This window comes from Miscanthus floridulus, chromosome 1 (genome assembly GCF_019320115.1).
Source record: "Miscanthus floridulus cultivar M001 chromosome 1, ASM1932011v1, whole genome shotgun sequence".
NCBI lineage: Eukaryota > Viridiplantae > Streptophyta > Magnoliopsida > Poales > Poaceae > Miscanthus > Miscanthus floridulus.
Genome location: NC_089580.1, coordinates 48,414,674 through 48,437,879, shown reverse-complemented (window position 1 = coordinate 48,437,879; position 23,206 = coordinate 48,414,674). Strand labels below are relative to the sequence as shown.

Below are 23,206 nucleotides of genomic sequence, written 5' to 3'. Positions count from 1 at the left end.
ATTCCAGAGCCGTCGGGCTCTGAGCTTGACCTTCATGGTCACCGACCACTCTTCATAGTTATTGCGAGTCAGCGTCGGCCAACTGGTGCCGCTAACCTCCCGCACCGTGAGAACAACGACCTCCGGTCGTGGCTGGGCAGCCACAGTAGTACCACTGCTGTCGCCCATCTCCGAACCGTTCGTTATCGCCAGCGGTTAGTCCGGCGATGGCGCTTGTACGGCTCCGATACCACTTGTTAGTCTACATGATACCACTTGTTAGCCCACAGGATCACCAGCTCAGGTGAGTTGACCACTCACCAGTGTTGCCGAGCACCCGCTAGTGTTGCCGAGCACCTACTAGCTAAGCCGACCACGAACAAGCGTTGTCCGAACACACACACTATGGCTAGAGGTAGAAGAAGAAGGAGAACAGAGCATACACACACAGTACAAGCACCAGCGTTGGCCGGAGCCCTGTATAGGAGATGGCAAATCTAAACAGAGCATACACACACAGTACAAGCACACCGTTTCACCATCTCCTATATATAGTTTGCCACAACAACTCAACAAAGAGAGTTCAGATTTGCCATCTCCTATACAGAGCTCCGGCCAACGCTGGTGCTTCAACCGTGTGTGTTCTATTCTCCCTTTTTCTTCTACCTCTGACCATAGTGTGTGGTCGGACAACGTCTGTCGTGCTCGGCAAGACTGGTGAGTGGTCGACTCACCTGAGCCGGTGATCCAGTGGGCTAACAGACATGACATGATTGGTATCGACTGTCATCATATGATAAAAAGTGTACCACATTGACTTAAACATAAGTGTGAGCATGTGCATCAACTTACCCTAATATGACAGGAGAAATCGGCCCACCTTAAGCTTTCTGTTGCTTCTTCTCAAGAATTTTCTTCCAGCGCTTTTGATCAAGCACCAATGTCATGTCTTGCCAGCTGAGATAAATGGTTTCATATGTCAATCAACTTGTATTGGGCAAGGAGAAACACGGAATGCTAATAAATGGGATTCCATAAATACAGTCATACAGCCATAACATCGAGACAGATTTTATAAAAAAAATACCATTCGTTCACAATGAGGAAAAGGACAATAGTTCATGCATCTCAAATGCTAAGGATAACACTAGAACAGTTGAAAATAAAGAATGACAAACGACTCATTCAATAAGAAAGTAAGAATGAAAAGGATGGATGACCCCAAAATCTTAGCAAATTCAGATTGATGAAAATAACATTTGAATCCCAACACATAAGACTCAGAGCATATGCCTAAATTTGATGGGTGCCATAAAACTTGCGAGCGTTAGATTGAAATCCAGAACAGATTATCCAAACAATCTATAAACATGGCAGCTCCGTGGCAGAAGATTATGTAAAACCATGCAAAATTTATAGATATGCTACTGGTGAAAAATAATTTATAGTGAAATCGTGAGAACCATTTTTTCTAATTTCTCCATTTAAACATTAAAAAGTTAATACGGTAGTTCTATTGGTTAATCTACTAATATTCTGGTTTTCATTTTAACAATAACAGTTAAGTTAGGAGGAATACAGGTGTTCGGCATATTGGAGTATCAGTATGCAAGCTTCCTAAACGTCCGTGCACCGCAGCAAACATTTATATATTTGATTGAACAGTGTCAAGAGTCCAATGATACCAAACTCCAGTAATGCAGCCAGCACTGCAAGAAAGACTCATGGTCAAGTTTGCCATTGACCTATACTAACAACAGTTCTGGGTGGTTTTGCATAACTGGCCATGTGATTTTCGAATCAATGTGCAAATGAGTGACTGATTGCAGGCTTGTAGATTTTGTGAAAACAAACGTAATGAGTTCCTCCTCTGTATAGATTCCCTCTCATAGTTTCGCAGGTCTCCTTGCGTGTTTTGGCTTGGGTAAAGCCTCCCTTTTGTACAGTGCCTCCTTTTTTTCTAATAAATCTCTACAGTGGGCGCCTCCCCTACTGTATTTTACGCTAAAAAAACAAGACAAAATATCTATTCTCTTCCGTTCCAATTGAAAGTCATTTTTTGCTTCAGCTGCATTAATAAAGGAGGAAACTAAAAACGGCCTTGGTTTGTTCATTTCTTCCTAAACTTTAAGCTCATTTTTAAGAGCCTACACAACATTTAATATTTAGTAGTCAAATATGCCACTGTAATTGTTGACAGATCATAATGAACAAGTTTTTCAGTGTGCGCCTCAATGCAACACATAATGAACAAGTTTTTCAGTGTGCGCCTCAATGCAACACATAATGAACAAGTTTTGTTAGATACTGATAAATATAATTGGTGGTCGGCAGTCATCATAAAGCAAAGCCTGATCGTACTTCTTCCATCCATAAATGTAACCATTTATAGGATTTTTAGGACAGATTAAGGAGAGGAAATGACCATGATACCCCAGGCCTCAATCAAGTGATCAACACCTTCCTCTTCAGGTAACCAATGCTGGTTGGTAAGTACACAGAGCGCCAACAAATACATACTGGAAAATGTCGTCATAGTTCACTTACAACGATTAATCACCTTTGCCACTTACTTCACTGTCTGTCGCACTGACAATAAATGGCCAGTACACAATGTGGAAGAGATCTGCTTGTTTCTATTTGTGGGACAAACACTATGGTTCGGCAGAACATAAATGGTCTGCACAACCTGTGGGGATATCAATCTAGAGCAGGCTGGCAATGTGGACAAACATGACGCATAGTAGACCGCAAATTACCAAAGCTCTCACTGAACATCGTTAACTTGGAATTAAGCCCATCTCTGTTGCCTCCCTCAACATATAGGCAAAAATTGTTGGACACCACCCAATCGCGAAATTTGCTGAAGGACATGGCCAAAACCTAGTCTAGCTGGTGGACAATATTCCTCTTTGGCAATTTGCATGAGCATGCAAGAGGCAATGAATATGCATTTAGATAATCCTGGTGAATAGACCCTCAGTTTAGTGGGGTCCACGAGCTAGACTTGGTCTTTTTTGCTTGATTCCCACCCTTAGGCCTAAGCACACTGTGATTCTACTATCATGATTGGAATCCGACAAATTTGATGACTGATCTGGCAATCCCAAGGCTGATTGCAGTAGTGACTGGGCTGGTCTAGTGTTCGGCCCAACAGAGATCATCAGCCAGCACATCCTCGCCAAGGATGTCACATACTTCATGCAATTATATACCTTTCTACAGACTGTGGAGGTGTACTATCAACCCAAGCAGAAAGATTCAGCCCACCGCTGCTTCCACAGTCCACAAAAGCGTCAAATGAGAGCATTTGCTATAGAAGTGGTGTCCCACAAAGTAGTGCGCCTCGTAAAGTGTAATACGCACACACATCAACAGAATCAATTTTCAAATTCCACAGAAGTGGACATCGTACAGACTTCACACTATAAAAGGAGGGGGAACGTGTGCCTACCAGCTGGTGCTTTAACGAAGAGGAGGGGCAGGAGGGAGAGGTGGCACCCCACCCATAAATTTCTATCTTGCATCCACCACTGACTTTCGGGCAGTCAAGTGAGGTCATGGAAGGAGACACAGCCAGAGCTGGTGAAACTAGTATTGCATAAACCGCATAAAACACATTGGTAGCTCCCCTTCGACAATTAATGACTAGGATTGGTGGGTTTGTGGCCATTTTTCGCTATGCATTGCAGGGAGGGCAAGTTCTGATTGCCCTTTCTTTGAGTTTCCAGGGCATGGTGACCCTGAGGGGACCACCGGCACGAGCTGCTAACAGACCCCTATGGGATGCAGGCTTGAAAAGCCAAAAGGAGCTTCATATGGCAGTACTTGGTAACAAAGAGGTGCAAGGAAAGACAGCCAAGAAGAGATATATTGGAAGACACATAGGCTACTCGATCTGGCCATGCCTGATGCTTCATAACCAACTAGATGACGGTTCTCACCATCTCCATTCATATTTGTCAAGATAAAAGATGTACAAAACCAATTTACCTTAGAAAAAAAAAATTAGATTTTAACCAAACCTCCATAATTTGTTTAAGAAAAAATAAATGTACAAACAAAATGGTGATGTACAATTTCAGTGTGTTGTTGTGCACATCTGAGATGGAATTACATGTTGGGGAGTACACCGTACATCTATCATGTCAAGATTTTTTTGAACTTTGGGAGGGTGCTGCACTACATAGACCACCATATTCATATTGTCAATTGGAGCCTTGCAGGGATCATTGATCAAAAGCCAAAAAAAAGTGATTTGGATTGGCAACTGTTGATTATATTTATCTAGCAGCTTACTCACGGAAAAAAGTATGAAGCAGATCTTCATAATTTCTCTATCCCTCAAGGGCCACAGAATGAGACATCTTGTGCTTAATAGGCATAAATATCTAAAGCACTTGACCATGTCTTAATCCTTTACAAGCACTGTGTTGCTCTGCCACATCGACTTTGTTACTTTCTTTTTTCACACATATTTAATTTAGCTCAAATTAACAATAGGGCCCCACCCCACTGTAGCACCCGGTTTTAAGAACAAAACCAGATACACGCCATATGTGAGTCCAGAAAGTCAAATCTCACATATAGTTACAAATAAGGGTAATATCAATAAACAATGCTCAAAATATAACATACTTAGTATAAAGAATATAACCTTAGATAGCAAACGGCGGAAAGACAACTTCGATCTTCGAGTGAAGACTCCAATTCCACAGGGACAACTGACTGGTTGATCACAAGGCTAATTCCTCCAAACTCTAGCAATCTGGTACCCATCCGGGATTTTTTTCAAATATGTGAAAAATAAAGCAAGCGTAAGTACATGTCGTACTCAACAAATATATCATGGAGTTCATTAGGCTCAAAAGGCTAACACTGGTTTAACTGCGATTAGCTTTTAATAAGTCATCTTTTAGCAATTGGGTGGCAACAAGTTTATTCACAAGTCCATATAAACACATGATTAGATAAACATGAATAATGAATAGCATAAACAGTAATCATTAGTGAGCATCTTTATCATCAGTATCATCAGTGTTCATCATCTATTCCGTAAGGGTTCCAAGGCCGCTCGTGACTGTGAGCACGGCTGATATACCAGTTTTACACTCTGCAGAGGTTGTACACTTTCACTGTGAGTTGTGATTCACCCTTTCGCCCGAGGTGATCAGCCTCTTGACCCACTACCAAGGAAGGTCGGCAGGGTTCACTATGAAGCCTTTCAAAGGTTCGTCTAATAAGTTAGGGCCATTAGATTCACTCGGTAAACAGATGTAGGAACTCCTGTCGAATGGCACAATTCCATCACGGCTATACACATAAGAGTAGATGTTGTCCTATACCCGATTCGTCAAGCCATTCTTACGCCAATAAAGATAACCTCTAACAAGCTAGAAAAGGTCCTCATACTAAGCTAAAACCAGAGCCATGTAGCCCTCATAGTTGTACTGTAAGTCCCGGATGATCACTTACAGATAAGTCTTTAGGGAGAGAAATCTAGAGCACCATAAAAACACCTCAATGCTCTAGCCCCCTTTTTCCATGTTGCTAAAAATCATCTTTTAGTGTTTATTGCATATACCATTAGCCAAGATACAAGATCATGGTTGTAGTTGAGCACTAACATAATACTACCCAATGCAATACCCCATAGGTATCAAGGCACAAGGTACAAAGTACTAGGGAATCCTTATTGGAAATCAAGGTAGCATATGCATATAATTAAAATGATATTAAGGTGAATAGGACAACAAGAAAGATCCTATGCTATATTTGCCTTAAACACCGATCCTTCAATAAGCTTTAATCTTCAATGTTCTTCTTCTTCTTGATCACCACGTATATCTCATCAACTAGACATAATCGTAGAACACTACACAAACATCCATAAACATGCATGCATAGCATATAATTACATCTATATTAGAACAATACACCAATCATAGAAAAATAAGTAAAAGAGTTTAAACACGATTCTACGCATCGCTACGAGCACACAGCCGCGAGGGGCACACTAATCGGAGCTATAACGAAAAAGATACAACTACCAAAAGATTTACTTTATACGTGGGGAAAAACTATAGTCTTTATTTATTTTAACTATATAAATTCATATATATAAGATACTTTATAAATAATATAAATTGAATTAAGTCAAATTTAGATTTGAATTATAAAACTAAAGTAAAACAAATCATATTTTATTTATGAAATCCAGTTGCATAATTATTATTCAGGTTAGGATTTAAACCATGAAATTCTAGAAATAGTGTCATGATAAACATTGTTACTAAGCATAGATCTCGTTGCAATAAATCTAACGCAACTCGAATAGATCAAATTAGAGCTAAAACGTAGAAGATATGAATTAAACAAGATTTTCTTTAATAAAATAATAGATTAAACCTAACCTCGAATTTTAAAAGTTGAAAACATATCTAATAGTAGTTTGAACACTTAGATTATGGAATCACAGACCTAATTGAACGGGTCAAATCGGAGTTAAAACTGAGAAACTACGCATAAAATAAGATCAATGGCAATTCTGTAAATATTTTGAAATCAATTTCATATTAAAAATAATTAAAACCGAATTGAGACAGTCCTGTGGACTGGGCGTCATTTTTGGAAAAACACAGGGGTCAAAACATAAAAACTAGAGGCATTGATTGAATTATTTTCAACAGAGGGTGGACTGCGGGTTGATTTCATAAAAACTCGGGGTATCTTTAGCAAAAAGGCCAGCGAAGGGGTATCTTCTAATCTAGGCCGTTGATCTCAGATTGGACGGCTAGAAACGGTTGGATGGGATACGCCGGCCAAAATAGGAAGGCGACGCGGTGGAGGCCATGGCCGACGATGAGCACCTCATCGGCGCACACGGCTAGGGCCCTAGAGACCACGAAACAGCTCGGGAAAAACACCGGGGTGCATAGCTCGAGCTTGCGACCTCATTGGGGGTATTGGTTGAAGCAGGGGATGGATGGTGATGGCGGCACGCGCTATCTTGCGGCTCGAGAACTCTGGCAATGGCGCGCGGATAGAGAAGGAAAAATAGAGGGCAAAAACAAAGCACAAGGGCTTCCTTACCAAGATGTGAAGGCCGCAGAGCAGTTCGATGCAACGGCGACGCACGACATCGATGAGATGCGCTCGGCGGCGATGGGCTAGGGTTGCGACGCGCGGCAAAGCTTGAGCGAGGCGGCGGCTGCGGCGATTAGGGTTCAGGATAGGTCTAGGCGAGGGCGGAGCAGCACAGGCCGCTATTTATGGGGGCTCGGCAGCTTGAGGCGCATGACAAACGGCGAAGACGGGGCGACGATGGAGTCCGGGTAGAGTCTGGGTCGGGGAAGAGCCTGAGGTAGATGATGGCGCTGACAGGTGGGGCCAAGCTATTAGCGTAAGAGGGAGCGAAAGAAAAGCACGCACGATGGCTTCTGCTGCTGTGGGCTGGAAGCCAGAGACGGGAAAACGCTTGGGCCAGTGTAACACCCCTGGTGTTAGGCTTGCCTAATTGCACTTACATTCCATGAACATGAGCATCATTCATCCATTCATGAGCATATATCACTTGAAACATGTGAAACATGACTATGAAACAAAAGTATCATTTCAATTGTTTTTCATCATTTCATACCTTTAGTGCTTGATTTCTATATGACCAATGTGTGGTATGGCTAAATACATTGTTAAACATCTTAGCTATGCTTAGAAAGTCATTAGGAGCAATGTTCATGTTGATCATTTTGCCTAATTAAGTTTCCAGGTCATGGGTTTACTTGTTTTGACCCTAGGACTCTTTGGTTTGACTGTTCAAAAAGTACCACTTAGAATGTTTGCATGTCTGAGCAACCTAAAACAAAGTTGTAGCAAATTACATAAGGAACAAAAAGTATTTTGTGACCAAATTATGAAAATATGCACAACATGCTCAAAATGGTCCCACAAGTCAGAAATTGGGTTGAGTTCAACACTTAGAAATTTCTAAGTATAAACTCCAGTTTTCAGTTTCTTGAACATGACTTTGGCATGATTTTACTCTTTGTCCTTTGCGAATTAGACATTGATCTCTAAATGAGTTTTGTAGCTGACATGTAGGTGTACAACTTTTGTTTTGAATTATTTCGCTAACGATTGATGGATTAGGAGATAGAGCACCATCATTTCGTGCTGTCAGTCAGTTCCTTACTCTCTGAATCGAGCTACAGTGTTCTGGCTTCAGTCAGTTCATGGCTGACCGAGATCAGATGGTGGCCACCGTGTGTCCACCATGCGCTTGGCTCGCCCTGACCACGCAGCGCGCTGGCTGGCTTGAAGAGGAGCGCGCCCTGCTGTCCTCCGCACACGCTCTGCCCTCATTCCCCCCTCCTTGCCTTCCCCATTCGCAGCCGCAGCGCACCGCCAACGCCATCAGCTCCGCCAAGCTCGCTCGAGCTCGCCGTGGCGCCACAGCCACCACCATCCAAACCGTAGCTCCGCCATCGCCTCACGGACCTCGTCAGCGCCCTCACGGAGCCAGCCAAGCTATAGGTGAGCGACATTGCCGAGCCGTGCACCACCGCGGCATGGCCACCATGGTCGCCGCCGGTGATCGCACGCGGTCCCGCCTGACCGCTTCACCGTAGCCACTAGCCGTAGCATAGGAAGGTCCGTCTTGTTTACCAAGAGCTTACGCGCGCCTTGTATGGCCACCCACCGTCGGGGTTCGCCGGAGCACCACCGTGCGCCATGGCCGAGCCACCGTGGACCATGGCCGGCATCCCGGGAGTCCACTAGAGTCTAGCTTTAGGGGTGCTATGGATGCGGGAGGCCTAGGTGAGCACGCCGGTGCCGTCGGGTTCGCCGGAGAACTCGCCGTCGGCGAATTTCGTGGCTGCCACGCCGTCGTCTCCCTCCGTCCCCTATTTTCTCTCGCTAACACGTGGGTCCCATTTGCCAGTCGTCGCTGCTGAGAGGAAGCCAGAGCTGGGTTGCGCCGTTCTGGGCCGTGTGTGCGCACAGTCGTGGGCCGCCTAAGCTGTTCGGGCTGGCCCAGTAGCGTTTGAATAAATGGTTTCAATTTATTCTTTATTATTTGAAATTTGAAATGGTTTAAAAAATATTTGGGTACTCAAATTTGCTCCAAATTTGTTGAAACAAATTTTGCTAGGTTCCTTATCACCAGATCTACTTGGGAAAATTATTGCATGTCATTTTTGGGATACTTTTCTGTAGGATTTTATTTAATCATGGATATTGCTGATAACTTGAAAAATATGTAGAAAAATCTATAGTCTACAAAAAAATATGATTTCAAGTTTGTTAATCTTCTTATGTCATGTACTTCCTAGGAAAAATATGTTTCATGCATTTGCTGTGGAAAACTTTGGAGGTGTAGTTCAAGTACCTTTAATGGCTGATTTTTGTTATTTTGCTAGAGAGCAAACTTTGTATAAAACATGCATGTGATAATTTTTATACAGTCATTGTATGCTATGAAGAACCTAGGAAAAATATTAATTCTATTGTTTGACACTTTTCATAGTACAAAGTATTTTCATGTACAAAATCATGTCATAGCTTGTTATTTTTGTGTAGGCTAATCCACTCATTCAAACACCATGAAAATCTGATGGTAGTCTAATTAGAGTAGTACCATGCTACTGTAATTTTCTTAGATTTTTATAAGCACCAGAAATATAGATTGTTGTTGTAGCCCCAATTTAAAAGGAAATAAAATAATCCTCTTTAATACAAGATTAGTTAATAATAATAGCTTTGGTGTATCTTTGAAGCGTTTGATAAGGTGTGTTGACTTAAACATATTGGTAGTAGAAGAGAATGCAGTAGATGACATGTGCTTGTAGTATATTTTCTTGGATGATGTTGACAACCTTGTATTTAAACATATCCATTGTATTCATCTCCTTCGATGCATCGATTGCATAAGCACTTACGCACATTGCATCATACAGGATCGCAAACCGAGAACCCAGTCATCATACTCGAGGAGCCTGAGGAGCAATTCGAGGTGCAGCCGCAGGAAGTGCCAGAAGCCGACGAGGAGGACGTTGAGGAACTTCCAGAGTGCCCCGATCACCGTCCGAGCTCCTTCGAGAGAGGCAAGCCCCGGAGCATTTTCTCCCGGTTTGCAATTATTTAATTAAATGCTTTACTTTAATTGATGCATTACGTTCAGGAGTTGTTTGAAACTGTTGCTGCATTATACCTTGTCTACCTTTGTTATACTATATCCTTGTTACCCGAGTATCCGCAGTCGAGTCAATGCTTAGCTGGCTTAGACCGGTAGAAGTTGGGTGATTTCCTATCACCTGTGAGCTATAGGTGGTTACCTGGATCTGCTTGGATGACTATGAAGTCATGGTATAACTAAGTGTTAAATGAAGTTGAGACCGGACGGAGACTTGCAGAGTTTTGGACTATAGTGCTTTCCGTCTGTGTCGATTAAGGAACGACCATTGTTGGGCCTCGAGTCATGTTGAACGCATGCCTTACATTTAGCTGGCCGGATAAAGTACCTTCCGACCGCGAAGCTAGAAGATTTTTCGGGCCGAGTAGATTGCCCGCAATGCACTGTGCCAGAGCAGGTGTGGTAGGACACGGGGGCGGGATGATAAGACCAAAGTGCAGTCGGTCGGCCCCCGGGTACATGTGGTTCCTGGCAAACTCGAGATTCCTGGAAAGTTGACTCGGTGATCAATATCTCACTTTAGCGGGTGAGTGAGGTTTGTGTAAGGAATAAATCACCAGCTGGTTAGGAATCGATTCGAATCACCATCGCTCCTGGATAGTGAGCACTTGACTTGAGTTACTTCATCGTAGTAAATGTTATGGAACACTTGGACAGTTATAATGAATATGACAGTATGAAAGTTGTTTAATGATCATTGGTTATCATTATCTGATTAATCACATATTTACTCTAGTATAGGTGCAAATCTAGTCGATGGGTTAATAATAATTAACTTGGCAATAATGCTTTTCGAAAAGTTCTTGAAATATTAAAAATGCTTCTTTTTTTGCAAATGAGTCAGCTACCCTACTATAAAGCCCTTCATAATCCTTGGTGTCATTTATTTTCGGTTATGTCGGGTAAGTCTAGCTGAGTACCTTCTCGTACTCAGGGTTTTATTCCCACTTGTTGCAGATGGGCAGATGTATTACGGCTACTGTATCAACTGCCTTTATCCTGCGATGGATGATGCTTAGGACCATGGGCATAGTCATTCCTTACGTCTCATCTGATGCTTTTGTTGGAGATGATCATTCGTTGGCACTATATTTAAACTCCGCGTGAGTGTGTGTGTGGTTTGAACAAATGACTTCCGCTACTTTTATTCAAACTGGTTTGTAATAACTATGTTGAAACTCTGATGTATCTGAGATTGTGAACTTTTATGTAATATATGATGGTGACTGCTAAACTTATTACGATCTTGGCTGGAATGGAAGTTGGTTTGAAATCCCTCGTGATTTCACGGACTACCAGGTTATACGGGCTTAAGTTTGCTAAATCGTCTGCCCTGGCGGATGATTTTCTTACTTAATTTCGTATAATTGGTCGGTTCTGTTACAGCTGGTATCAGAGCATGGTTTAGCATGTTACTGTTCACAAGTGTATTTAAAACAAAAAGACATTTGGAAAACGTGATTTTAAAACTATAAAGTGTGCCAGTGATCATATCCTTTATGCCTAGTTAAGGACTTTAGGTGGCTTAATTAAGTACTGACTTGGGGTTCTTGCATCATATTTCTCTTTCGTCGCTCATACGGCGTGCTATTGTATGAGTGCCACTTGTTTGAGTGGTAATGAATGGATCATTTGCCTCTACGCGTCGGTAAGTGTGAGTTGTGAGAGCATGATCGGATACACCACCGATCTAGGGTGAATGCTTATATGATGCTGGAGTAATTACATGTTCTACGCATGTTTTACCAAGGTATCTCATGTATGGGTCTTCCGTCTGTTGAGGCGATGCCATCAATAGGACGATGATTCGGGTAGTTACTACCGTTGTACACGTATCTGGGGATTCGTGTAGAGCATGTAGATAAAACTTTACTGCTTTTATGCATTCATTGGGGAATTGGGCTGAAATGAATCTTCTGTAGGTACATAACAATGCTATCGTATAGAACGTATTAGCTACGCATTGAGAGATCGTTGTATGCCACCGAATTCGTCGTTAGAAATTATTTATTTCCTAAGTTTGTGAGAACATACGGCACGTACATACATCATGTTACTTGTGCATTTCATTCATGTCATGCATTCCTCCCCTTATAAATGGATTATCTCATTTGATAAAAGTTGTATCACCTAAAATATGTTTTCCCTGAGATAATAAAAGAACTTTTGCTACAGATGGCCCACACGAAGCAGACCGCCCGTAATTCCACCGGAGGAAGAGCACCTCGACGTCCGTTGGCCCTGAGGGAGCACCGCACCACGGACACCTTCTTGAGTGAGTTTGGCATGCCAACTTTGCTTTGGAGAGTGCTCCATGATGTGGGGTACCCAGAGGGTCAAGAGCCAGTGTACTCTTGGAATGAGAGCCAGTTAGCAGAGGATGGACTTGCAGTGGTGGAGATCACGGTTCCTGCTCTCGGTGATGCTCCAGATTGGGATGGTTGGCATTTGGAGTTTGAGGGTCGCACTCCAGCTGAGGGTGCAGAGGGAGCAGCCTTCCGTGTCATCAGGGACATTATGAGCAGATTTCCTAGTGAGCTTGCAGCAGCTCTAGCTAGTACTTTTCCTATGGATGATCCTCGTGATGCCATTTGGGTTCAGCCTCAAGGAAGTGCATTGGTCAGAGGTCCAGCTGAAGGACAGGCTAGCGACAACTAGGCAATGAGTGCTATGTTCGTCGCCATCAGAGCATATGAAGGTCTTGAGAGTACCTACTGGACTTTGACTGGCTTGCGTAGTGAGGATAAGCTAAAAGGAAAGAAGCAGAAGAAGAGACAGGCACATGCTATAGCTAGCTTGCAGGAGCAGTTGGTTGATATGAACTTACAGCGAGATCAGGCGGTTGAGAGAGGTGATAGAGCTATGCAGCGAGTGCATACGTTGACTCAAGCCAACAACAATGCAGACCGCATGATTGGACAGTTGGTTTAGGAAAGGAATGAAGCCTGGAACGCAAGAAACCTTCTGCTGCAGAGGGTCGATGAGCTAGAGGAATACAATGGCTACCTGCACGAGAAGTTTCACACACTCTACAATGGGGTTGGCCCATATGCTCCACCAGACGCCGCTGGCATGGACATCGATGACGACAACCAGGACGAGCCTGCAGTTTCACCTAGAGGCGATGGTGACGTCTCCGATCCCGATGATGGACCTAAGGAGTAGGCTAGTTGCCTTGCGCTAGTGTCTAGGCCCTGTCACGATGACCTTTCCAAAAATGATGAAGCATGTTGGTACCAACAACCACGTCAGATTCAATGACTTCATCAGCGACTATCTGAAGCAGGAGAAGAATAACAACGCCAGCACCGCAGCTAAGACACGTAAGAGAGCCTTTGAAGGTAGGCCGTCTCAAGCTAGAGCCCCTATGGGAGGTCGTCCCCCATATCGCCCCTGGGCTCCTGGCGCTAGGTTCAGGCCACCTCAGCCAAGAAGTCAGAATTTCTGTGGACCTCAAAAGCCGTACAAGATGGCAGTACAGCCCAACAAAGCAGCCGCAACCACGGTACAAGGCAGTTCCAAGGGAGCTGTGGGATCTGCCGGGACAGTGAGAGGACCTTGCTATAACTGTGATCAACCTGGCCATTTCTCAAGGTTTTGTCCGTACTCGCCTAAGAAGAAGCAGCAGACTTATAATGCTAGAGTGCATAGTACAACAGTGGATGAAATTCCTGAGGGAGAGCCCGTCACTGCTGGTAAGTTTCCTATCAACGAAAACCCTACGGTTGTTCTATTTGATTCTGGATCATCGCATTCTTTTATGAGTCAATCATTTGCACAGAAACATGGACAACTATGCACCGAATTGGGTTATGGGTACCGTATAAGTTCAGCAGGGGCTGATGTTTTGACCAACTGGATGGTTCGAGGGGCAACCCTTGAATTAGGTAGCAGGAAGTTCCGAGTGAACTTGATAGTTATGCCTGGGTTAGTCTTGGATGTCATTATAGGGATGAATTAGATGAAGGATTGGGGAGCAGTCATAGATACTGAAAGTTGAGTACTTACCCTTAAGGATCCCCTAGGTGAGGGTACTTTTCAAGTACCATTGCCTCGGAGAACAGACCTGATAAGTGTTATATGTGCTACGGCAGTCATTCCTATTCATCAGATTCTGGTAGTGTGTGAATTCCTGGATGTATTCCCGGATGAGCTACCTGGTCTTCCACCAAATAGGGAGATTGAGTTTGGAATTGAGCTAGTCCCCGGAACAGCTCCGATTTCAAGGAGACCCTATCGGATGCCTCCAGATGAGTTAGCTGAGCTAAAGAAGCAATTAGAAGAATTATCAAAAAAAGGGTTTATTCGGTCAAGCAAGTCTGAATGGGGATGTCCCGCTTTGTTTGTGAAGAAGAAGAAAGAGGGCACATTGAGAATGTGCGTAGATTATAGGCCACTCAATGCTGTGACCATCAAGAATAAATATCCCTTGCCACATATTAATGTTCTGTTTGACCAATTATCCAAGGCCAAGGTGTTCTCAAAAATAGATTTGAGATCCGGTTATCATCAGATCAAGATTTGGCCACAGGATATACCAAAAACTGCATTTTCCACCAGATACGGATTGTATGAGTATCTTGTCATGTCTTTTGGCTTGACAAATGCTCCTGCATACTTTATGTTTTTGCTGAATACAGTTTTCATGCCAGAATTGGATAAATTTGTGGTAGTGTTCATCGATGACATTCTGGTGTACTCCGAGAACGAGAAAGATTATGAAGAGCATCTGAGAACTGTCTTGACCAGACTTAGAGATCATCAATTGTATGCTAAGTTTAGCAAATGCGAATTCTGGTTGAAGGAAGTTCCTTTTCTTGGTCACATTCTGTCAGAGAATGGAGTTTCAGTCGATCCAAGTAAGGTGCGAGAAGTTATGAATTGGAAAGCACCGACCACAGTTCCTGAGATTAGAAGTTTCTTAGGACTAGTCGGTTATTACCGTCGCTTTATACTAGATTTCTCGAAGATCGCCAAACCAATGACAAGCCTCCTATAGAAGGATCACAAATTTGTGTGGACAGAGGAGTGTGAAGCAGCTTTCCACACGTTGCGGAAACTGTTGACCACTGCTCCTGTTCTAGCGCAACCAGATATCGAGAAACCATTTGATGTGTTTTGCGACGCATCGAAGACTGGATTGGGCTATGTTCTTATGCAAGAAAGGAGAGTCATTGCTTATGCATCACGTAAATTGAGAAAGCACGAGGTCAACTATCCAACACATGATCTTGAACTTGCTATAGTTGTGCACGCCCTAAAAATTTGGAGACATTATCTACTTGGTAATGTGTGCAATATTTTTACGGATCACAAGAGTCTTAAGTATATCTTTACCCAACCAGAGCTAAACATGAGACAGCGTAGATGGTTGGAATTGATAAAGGATTACAACTTGAATGTGCAATATCATCCTGGTAAAGCCAATGTAGTGGCAGATGCTTTGAGCAGAAAGTCACATTTCTTGAATATGCAGCCATTACTTGAAGATGGGTTCGATCTAATGCATCCTGCTGTGTTACATAGTATTCAGATTAGTTGCTCCTTAGAAAGTAAGATAATAGAAGGCCAGAAAACCAATAAGGGGATATTCCACATCAAAAAGAAAATAAAAGAAAAGTCATCTCAATACTTTAAAGTGGATGAACAGGGCGTGTTGTGGTTTGACAACCGTCTTGTGGTTCCCAAGGATCGAGAGCTTAGGAATAAACTCATGGATGAAGCTCACCTTTCTAAGCTATCTATCCATCCCGGAAGTAGTAAGATGTATCAAGAACTAAGATCTCGCTATTGGTGGACCAAAATAAAGAAAGAAATTACAGCTTATGTTGTCAGATGTGACACATGTTGTCGAGTGAAAGCCATTCACATGAAACCTGCTGGTATGTTGCAACCCTTATCAGTCCCTAGTTGGAAGTGGGACGATATCAGTATGGATTTTATCATGGGTTTGCCCACTACTCAAAAAGGACATGATTCGATTTGGGTAATTGTGGACCGTCTTACCAAGTCCGCTCATTTCTTGCCGGTCAAAATAGATTATCGACCACCTCAATATGCCGAGAAGTATATCACAAAAATTGTGAGGTTGCATGGTATACCAAAGACCATAGTATCTGATAGAGGCTCACAGTTCACGGCTCACTTTTGAGAACATTTACACAAAGGCTTAGGAACTAGTTTGATTCATAGTACTGCTTATCATCCTCAGACAGATGGTCAGACTGAACGAGTAAACGCTGTTTTAGAGGATATGTTAAGAGCCTATGTATTGTCTTCTAAGGGATCATGGGAGTCATGGTTACCATTAGCTGAGTTTTCTTATAATAATAGTTACCAAGAAAGCATCAAGATGGCCCCATTCAAAACTTTATATGGTAGAAAATGTAGAACACCATTGAATTGGGTCGAGCCTGGTGATAGAAGGTATTATGGCATTGACTTTGTAGAAGAAGCCGAGAAGAAAGTTTATATTATTCAGCAGAATATGAAAGCTACTCAATCACATTAGAAAAGCTATGCAGACAAAAGAAGGAGACCCCTTATGTTTGAAGTTGGTGACTATGTTTATCTGAAAGTCACGCCAATGAAGAAGAAAAGGTTTGGAATTCGAAGAAAGCTTGCCGTGAGATTCGTAGGACCATACAAGATCTTAGAATGAAGAGGTCCAGTAGCCTACAAGTTAGAGTTACCTAAGACAATGAGCATCGTTTTCCTAGTTTTCCATGTATCATATCTTAAGAAATGTTTGCGTGTTCCAGAGGAAAGAATAGAACCTCGAGGTATCCAACTCAAATCAGATTTGGTGTATCATGAACAACCAGTCTGAGTGTTAGACACTAAGGAGCGTGCTACTCGGAATAGTGTGGTGAAAACATACAAGATACAGTGGGATCATCATGATGAGGGAGATGCAACTTGGGAAATAGGAGAGTATCTACAAAAAGCTTATGAAGATTTTTATAACAAATGGTTCGTAACCCAAATCTCGGGACGAGATTTTTATAAGGGGGGAGGGCTGTAACACCCCTGGTGTTAGGCTTGCCTAATTGCACTTACATTCCATGAACATGAGCATCATTCATCCATTCATGAGCATATATCACTTGAAACATGTGAAACATGACTATGAAACAAAAGTATCATTTCAATTGTTTTTCATCGTTTCATACCTTTAGTGCTTGATTTCTGTATGACCAATGTGTGGTATGGCTAAATACATTGTTAAACATCTTAGCTATGCTTAGAAAGTCATTAGGAGCAATGTTCATGTTGATCATTTTGCCTAATTAAGTTTCCAGGTCATGGGTTGACTTGTTTTGACCCTAGGACTCTTTGGTTTGACTGTTCAAAAAGTACCACTTAGAATGTTTGCATGTCTAAGCAACCTAAAACAAAGTTGTAGCAAATTACATAAGGAACAAAAAGTATTTTGTGACCAAGTCATGAAAATGTGCACAACATGCTCAAAATGGTCCCACAAGTCAGAAATTGGGTTGAGTTCAACACTTAGAAATTTCTAAGTATAAACTCCAGTTTTCAGTTTCTTGAACATGACTTTGGCATGATTTTACTCTCTATCCTTTGTGAATTAGACATTGATCTCTAAATGAGTTTTGTAGCTGACATGTAGGTGTACAACTTTTGTTTTGAATTATTTCGCTAACGATCGACGGATTAGGAGATAGAGCACCATCATTTCACGCTGTCAGTCAGTTCCTTGCTCTCTGAATCGAGCTACAGTGTTCTGGCTTCAGTCAGTTCATGGGCGACCGAGATCAGATGGTGGCCGCCGCGTGTCCGCCACGCGCTCGGCTCGCCCTGACCACGCAGCGCGCTGGCTGGCTTGAAGAGGAGCGCGCCCTACTGCCCTCCGCACGCGCTCTGCCCTCATTCCCCCCCTCCTTGCCTTCCCCATTCGCAGCCGCAACGCACCGCCAACGCCATCAGCTCCGCCGAGCTCGCTCGAGCTCGCCGCGGTGCCACAGCCACCACCATCCAAACCGTAGCTCCGCCATCGCCTCACGGACCTCGTCAGCGCCCTCACGGAGCCAGCCAAGCTGTAGGTGAGCGACATTGCCGAGCCATGCACCACCGTGGCATGGCCACCATGGTCGCCGCCGGTGATCACACGCGGTCCCGCCTGACTGCTTCACCGTAGCCGCTAGCCGTAGAATAGGAAGGTCCGTCTTGTTTACCAAGAGCTTACGCGCGCCTTGTATGGCCACCCACCGTCGAGGTTCGCCGGAGCACCACCGTGCGCCATGGCCGAGCCGCCGTGGACCATGGCCGGCATCCCGGGAGTCCACTAGAGTCTAGCTTTAGGGGTGCTATGGATGCGGGAGGCCTAGGTGAGCACGCCGGTGCCGTCGGGTTCGCCGGAGAACTCGCCGTCGGTGAATTTCGCGGCTGCCGCGCCGTCGTCTCCCTCCGTCCCCTGTTTTCTCTCGCTGACGCGTGGGTCCCATTTGCCAGTCGTCGCTGCTGAGAGGAAGCCGGAGCTGGGCTGCGCCGTTCTGGGCCATGTGTGCGCACAGTCGTGGGCCGCCTAAGCCGTTCGGGCTGGCCCAGTAGCGTTTGAATAAATGGTTTCAATTTATTCTTTATTATTTGAAATTTGAAATGGTTTGAAAAATGTTTGGGTACTCAAATTTGCTCCAAATTTGTTAAAACAAATTTTGCTAGGTTCCTTATCACCAGATCTACTTGGGAAAATTATTGCATGTCATTTTTGGGATACTTTTCTGTAGGATTTTATTTAATCATGGATATTGTTGATAACTTGAAAAATATGTAGAAAAATCTATAGTCTGTAGAAAAATATGATTTCAAGTTTGTTAATCTTCTTATGTCATGTACTTCCTAGGAAAAATATGTTTCATGCATTTGCTATGGAAAACTTTGGAGGTGTAGTTCAAGTACCTTTAATGGCTGATTTTTGTTATTTTGCTAGAGAGCAAACTTTGTATAAAACATGCATGTGATAATTTTTGTACAGTCATTGTATGCTATGAAGAACCTAGGAAAAATATTAATTCTGTTGTTTGACACTTTTCACAGTACAAAGTATTTTCATGTACGAAATCATGTCATAGCTTGTTATTTTTGTGTAGGCTAATCCACTCATTCAAACACCATGAAAATCTGATGGTAGTCTAATTAGAGTAGTACCATGCTACTGTAATTTTCTCAGATTTTTATAAGCACCAGAAATATAGATTGCTGTTGTAGCCCCAATTTAAAAGGAAATAAAATAATCCTCTTTAATACAAGATTAGTTAATAATAATAGCTTTGGTGTATCTTTGAAGTATTTGATAAGGTGTGTTGACTTAAACATATTGGTAGTAGAAGAGAATACAATAGATGACATATGCTTGTAGTATATTTTCTTGGATGATGTTGACTACCTTGCATTTAAACATATCCATTACATTCATCTCTTTCGATGCATCGATTGCATAAGCACTTACGCACATTGCATCATACAGGATCGCAAACCGAGAACCCAGTCATCATACCCGAGGAGCCCGAGGAGCAGTTCGAGGTGCAGCCACAGGAAGTGCTAGAAGCCGGCGAGGAGGACGTTGAGAAACTTCCGGAGTGCCCCGATCACCGTCCGAGCTCCTTTGAGAGAGGCAAGCCCCGGAGCATTTTTCTCTTAGTTTGTAATTATTTAATTAAATGCTTTACTTTAATTGATGCATTACGTTCAGGAGTTGTTTGAAACCGTTGCTGCATTATACCTTGTCTACCTTTGTTATACTATATCCTTGTTACCCAGGTATCCGCAGTCGAGTCAATGCTTAGCTGGCTTAGACTGGTAGAAGTCGGGTAATTTCCTGTCACCTGCGAGCTATAGGTGGTTACCTGGATCTGCTTGGATGACTATGAAGTCATGGTATAACTAAGTGTTAAATGAAGTTGAGACCGGACGGAGACTTGCAGAGTTTTAGACTATAGTGCTTTCCGTCTGTGTCGATTAAGGACCGACCGTTGTTGGGCCTCGAGTCATATTGAACGCATGCCTTACATTTAGCTGGCCGGATAAAGTACCTTCCAACCGCGAAGCTGGGAGATTTTTCGGGCCAAGTAGATTGCCCGCAACGCACTGTGCCGGAGCAGGTGTGGTAGGACACAGGGGCGGGATGATAAGACCAAAGTGCAGTCGGTCGGCCCCTAGGTACATGTGGTTCCTGGCAAACTCGAGATTCCTGGAAAGTTGACTCGGTGATCAATATCTCACTTTAGCGGGTGAGTAAGGTTTGTGTAAGGAATAAATCACCAGCTGGTTAGGAATCGATTCGAATCGCCATCGCTCCTGGATAGTGAGCACTTGACTTGAGTTACTTCATCGTAGTAAATGTTATGGAACACTTGGACAATTATAATGAATATGACAGTATGAAAGTTGTTTAATGATCATTGGTTATCATTATCTGATTAATCACATGTTTACTCTAGTATAGGTGCAAATCTAGTCGACATGTTAATAATAATTAACTTGGCAATAATGCTTTTCGAAAAGTTCTTGAAATGTTAAAAATGCTTCTTTTTTTGCAAATGAGTCAGATATCCTACTATAAAGCCCTTCATAATCCTTGGTGTCATTTATTTTTGGTTATGTCGGGTAAGTCTAGCTGAGTACCTTTTCGTACTCAGGGTTTTATTCCCACTTGTTGCAGATGGGCAGATGTATTACGGCTACTGTATCAACTGCCTTTATCCTGCGATGGGTGATGCTTAGGACCATGGGCATGGTCATTCCTTACGTCTCATCTGATGCTTTTGTTGGAGATGATCATTCGCTGGCACTATATTTAAACTCCGCGTGAGTGTGTCTGTGGTTTGAACAAATGACTTCCGCTACTTTTATTCGAACTGGTTTGTAATAACTATGTTGAAACTCTGATGTATCTGAGATTGTGAACTTTTATGTAATATGTGATGGTGACTGCTAAACTTATTACGATCTTGGCTGGAATGGAAGTTGGTTTGAAATCCCTCGTGATTTCACGGACTACCGGGTTATACGGGCTTAAGTTTGCTAAATCGTCTGCCCTGGCGGATGATTTTCTTACTTAATTTCGTATAATTGGTCGGTTCTATTACAGCCGGCTCGAGAACGGGAGCGGGCGACACGGCGCTCCTGGGCTTCGCGAGAGAAGAGGAGATGGGCCGCTGGGGAAACAAGGCCGAACGGGCCAAATGCCATGTAAGGAGAGGGAAAAATAAGGAATTCCTTTTCTATTTTTCTTAAACATATTTTCAAATCCAAATTCAAGTATAGTTTCAAATATACTTTTCAATTCAAATCAAAATGGACAATTTTGGTAGGCTTTCAAAAATAAACTTTACAACTTTTAAATTCTTTTATCTTCTAATTTTTTTCTTTTACTTCAAAGTCAATTTCAAAAGCATTTTAAATTCATTTTGAATTTTGGATTCAACCACTCATTACAATAGATCAAATGCACCGGCATGTATGCACATCCATGTTTCTACTCCTTATGATGAATTTTAATTTAATGAAAAATTCTTATTTCCTATATTTCATGAGCACAAAAATACCAAAGTAATTTTTTAACCCTATTTCAAAAAAAGCAAATTTTATGGTGTTACACCCATCGTCTTCCCATCCGAAAATAGAATTTAAGTAGCATAGACGAAGCACAATAAACCCATTAGAAATATTATGCACCCTCAAAACAAATCTGCATGTTTGGTATCAGAAAGGGATTAAGGATCGATGCTGAACTTTCTAGGTCTGATTAAATTTGGCCACGCACGCACATAGTATATTTATTTGATATTCACACAAAAGTGTGATTATGCATAAACAACAATTCACTGACAAACCAAAATGGTTAGGGGAAGTGTATCATGACAATATACCATGGTGTTGCCTTATCTTTGGATGATCACAAAGTAGTGGATTGGTGGTAGTTACACAAGATCAGGATATGAATATTTTGTTGTTTTGCATATAAAGTCTGGTTTTAAAAGTTTTCAGCAATGTCAAGTTTACAGAAACGGAAAGGTCCATAATGTACCATGGGCCAGCCCCTCAAGATATCTCCAATGGATAAGTCTCTTGATCCATTGTAGACTAAAAGCAGTTTTAGACACAGAGTATGCCCAACAAAGAAATTTTCTGGTCCAAACATAACGGGTTTAAGAGGTATTTAGTCTAGTTGCCTGGTCAATATACTAAATTCACATAACCTTTACAATGGCAATTGCATTGCTGGTTTAAGAACACACACATCTCATCCATAACTAGCTCAACATATCACATTAATCGCACGTACATGCAGGACTAGGCCCAATCATATGTATCTAGTGATAAATTGCAATCCCTGGTATCAACATGGTCTGAACCGCAAGCAAGATCAGGAGAATTGGAACAAACTCTAAGCGCACGCGTGCGTGGATGCGAAAGCTCACCTGGTGGGTAGGGACTTGAGGTGAGAGGCGAGCGGGGAGGCGTGGTGATGGACGCAGGCCGCGCCGCCGAGGGCGAAGGCGCCCGTCCAGGTGGAAACGAGGCGCTGTGGGTCGGAGTGCGGGACCCCGGAGTCGCCTCTGTACGCCCGCGCCAAGTAGTCGTCGAACTCACCCATTCTCCTGCTCTTTCCCCGAATCGAACCTTCTCATCGGTGCCGGCGGCGAGGCTCCGGGAAGAAATAGATGGATGGTGCGGCCTAGGGTTTTGGGGAGCACGGACAATGGGAAGAATGGATAATATATGGTATGGAGTGGGTTGACGAACCGCGGTTGTTTGAGACACTCTGGTTATGCCAACAGTGCCTAATTTTTTTTTGACAGTCCATAATTATAACCAGCACGATAGGACGACGCTGCACCGGTCTTTCGAGAGGTAAAAAATCCACGCGAAGGAATAAAAAGAGAGAGAAAAGAAATAAAAATAAAAATAAAAAAAGAAAAAAGAAAATAAATAGTACCAAAAGTGCGGAGAGGCCATGGATTCCTGGGTGCTTAAAGAAGGGAGTTATAGTTATATATTGTTTTCTTG

At 42.8% G+C, this 23,206-nt stretch overlaps 1 protein-coding gene across 1 annotated transcript; it reads right to left on the bottom strand.

Annotated features, from left to right (window-relative positions):
• Positions 1-860: 860 nt before the first annotated feature.
• Positions 861-22,793, bottom strand: LOC136483008 (uncharacterized). The gene is made up of 2 exons (XM_066480141.1): positions 22,618-22,793; positions 861-936 (listed from the first exon to the last, which is right to left on the bottom strand). The coding sequence occupies exons 1-2, from the start codon at positions 22,791-22,793 to the stop codon at positions 861-863; spliced, it is 252 nt and encodes an 83-aa protein (XP_066336238.1).
• Between the last annotated feature and the right edge of the window lie 413 nt (positions 22,794-23,206).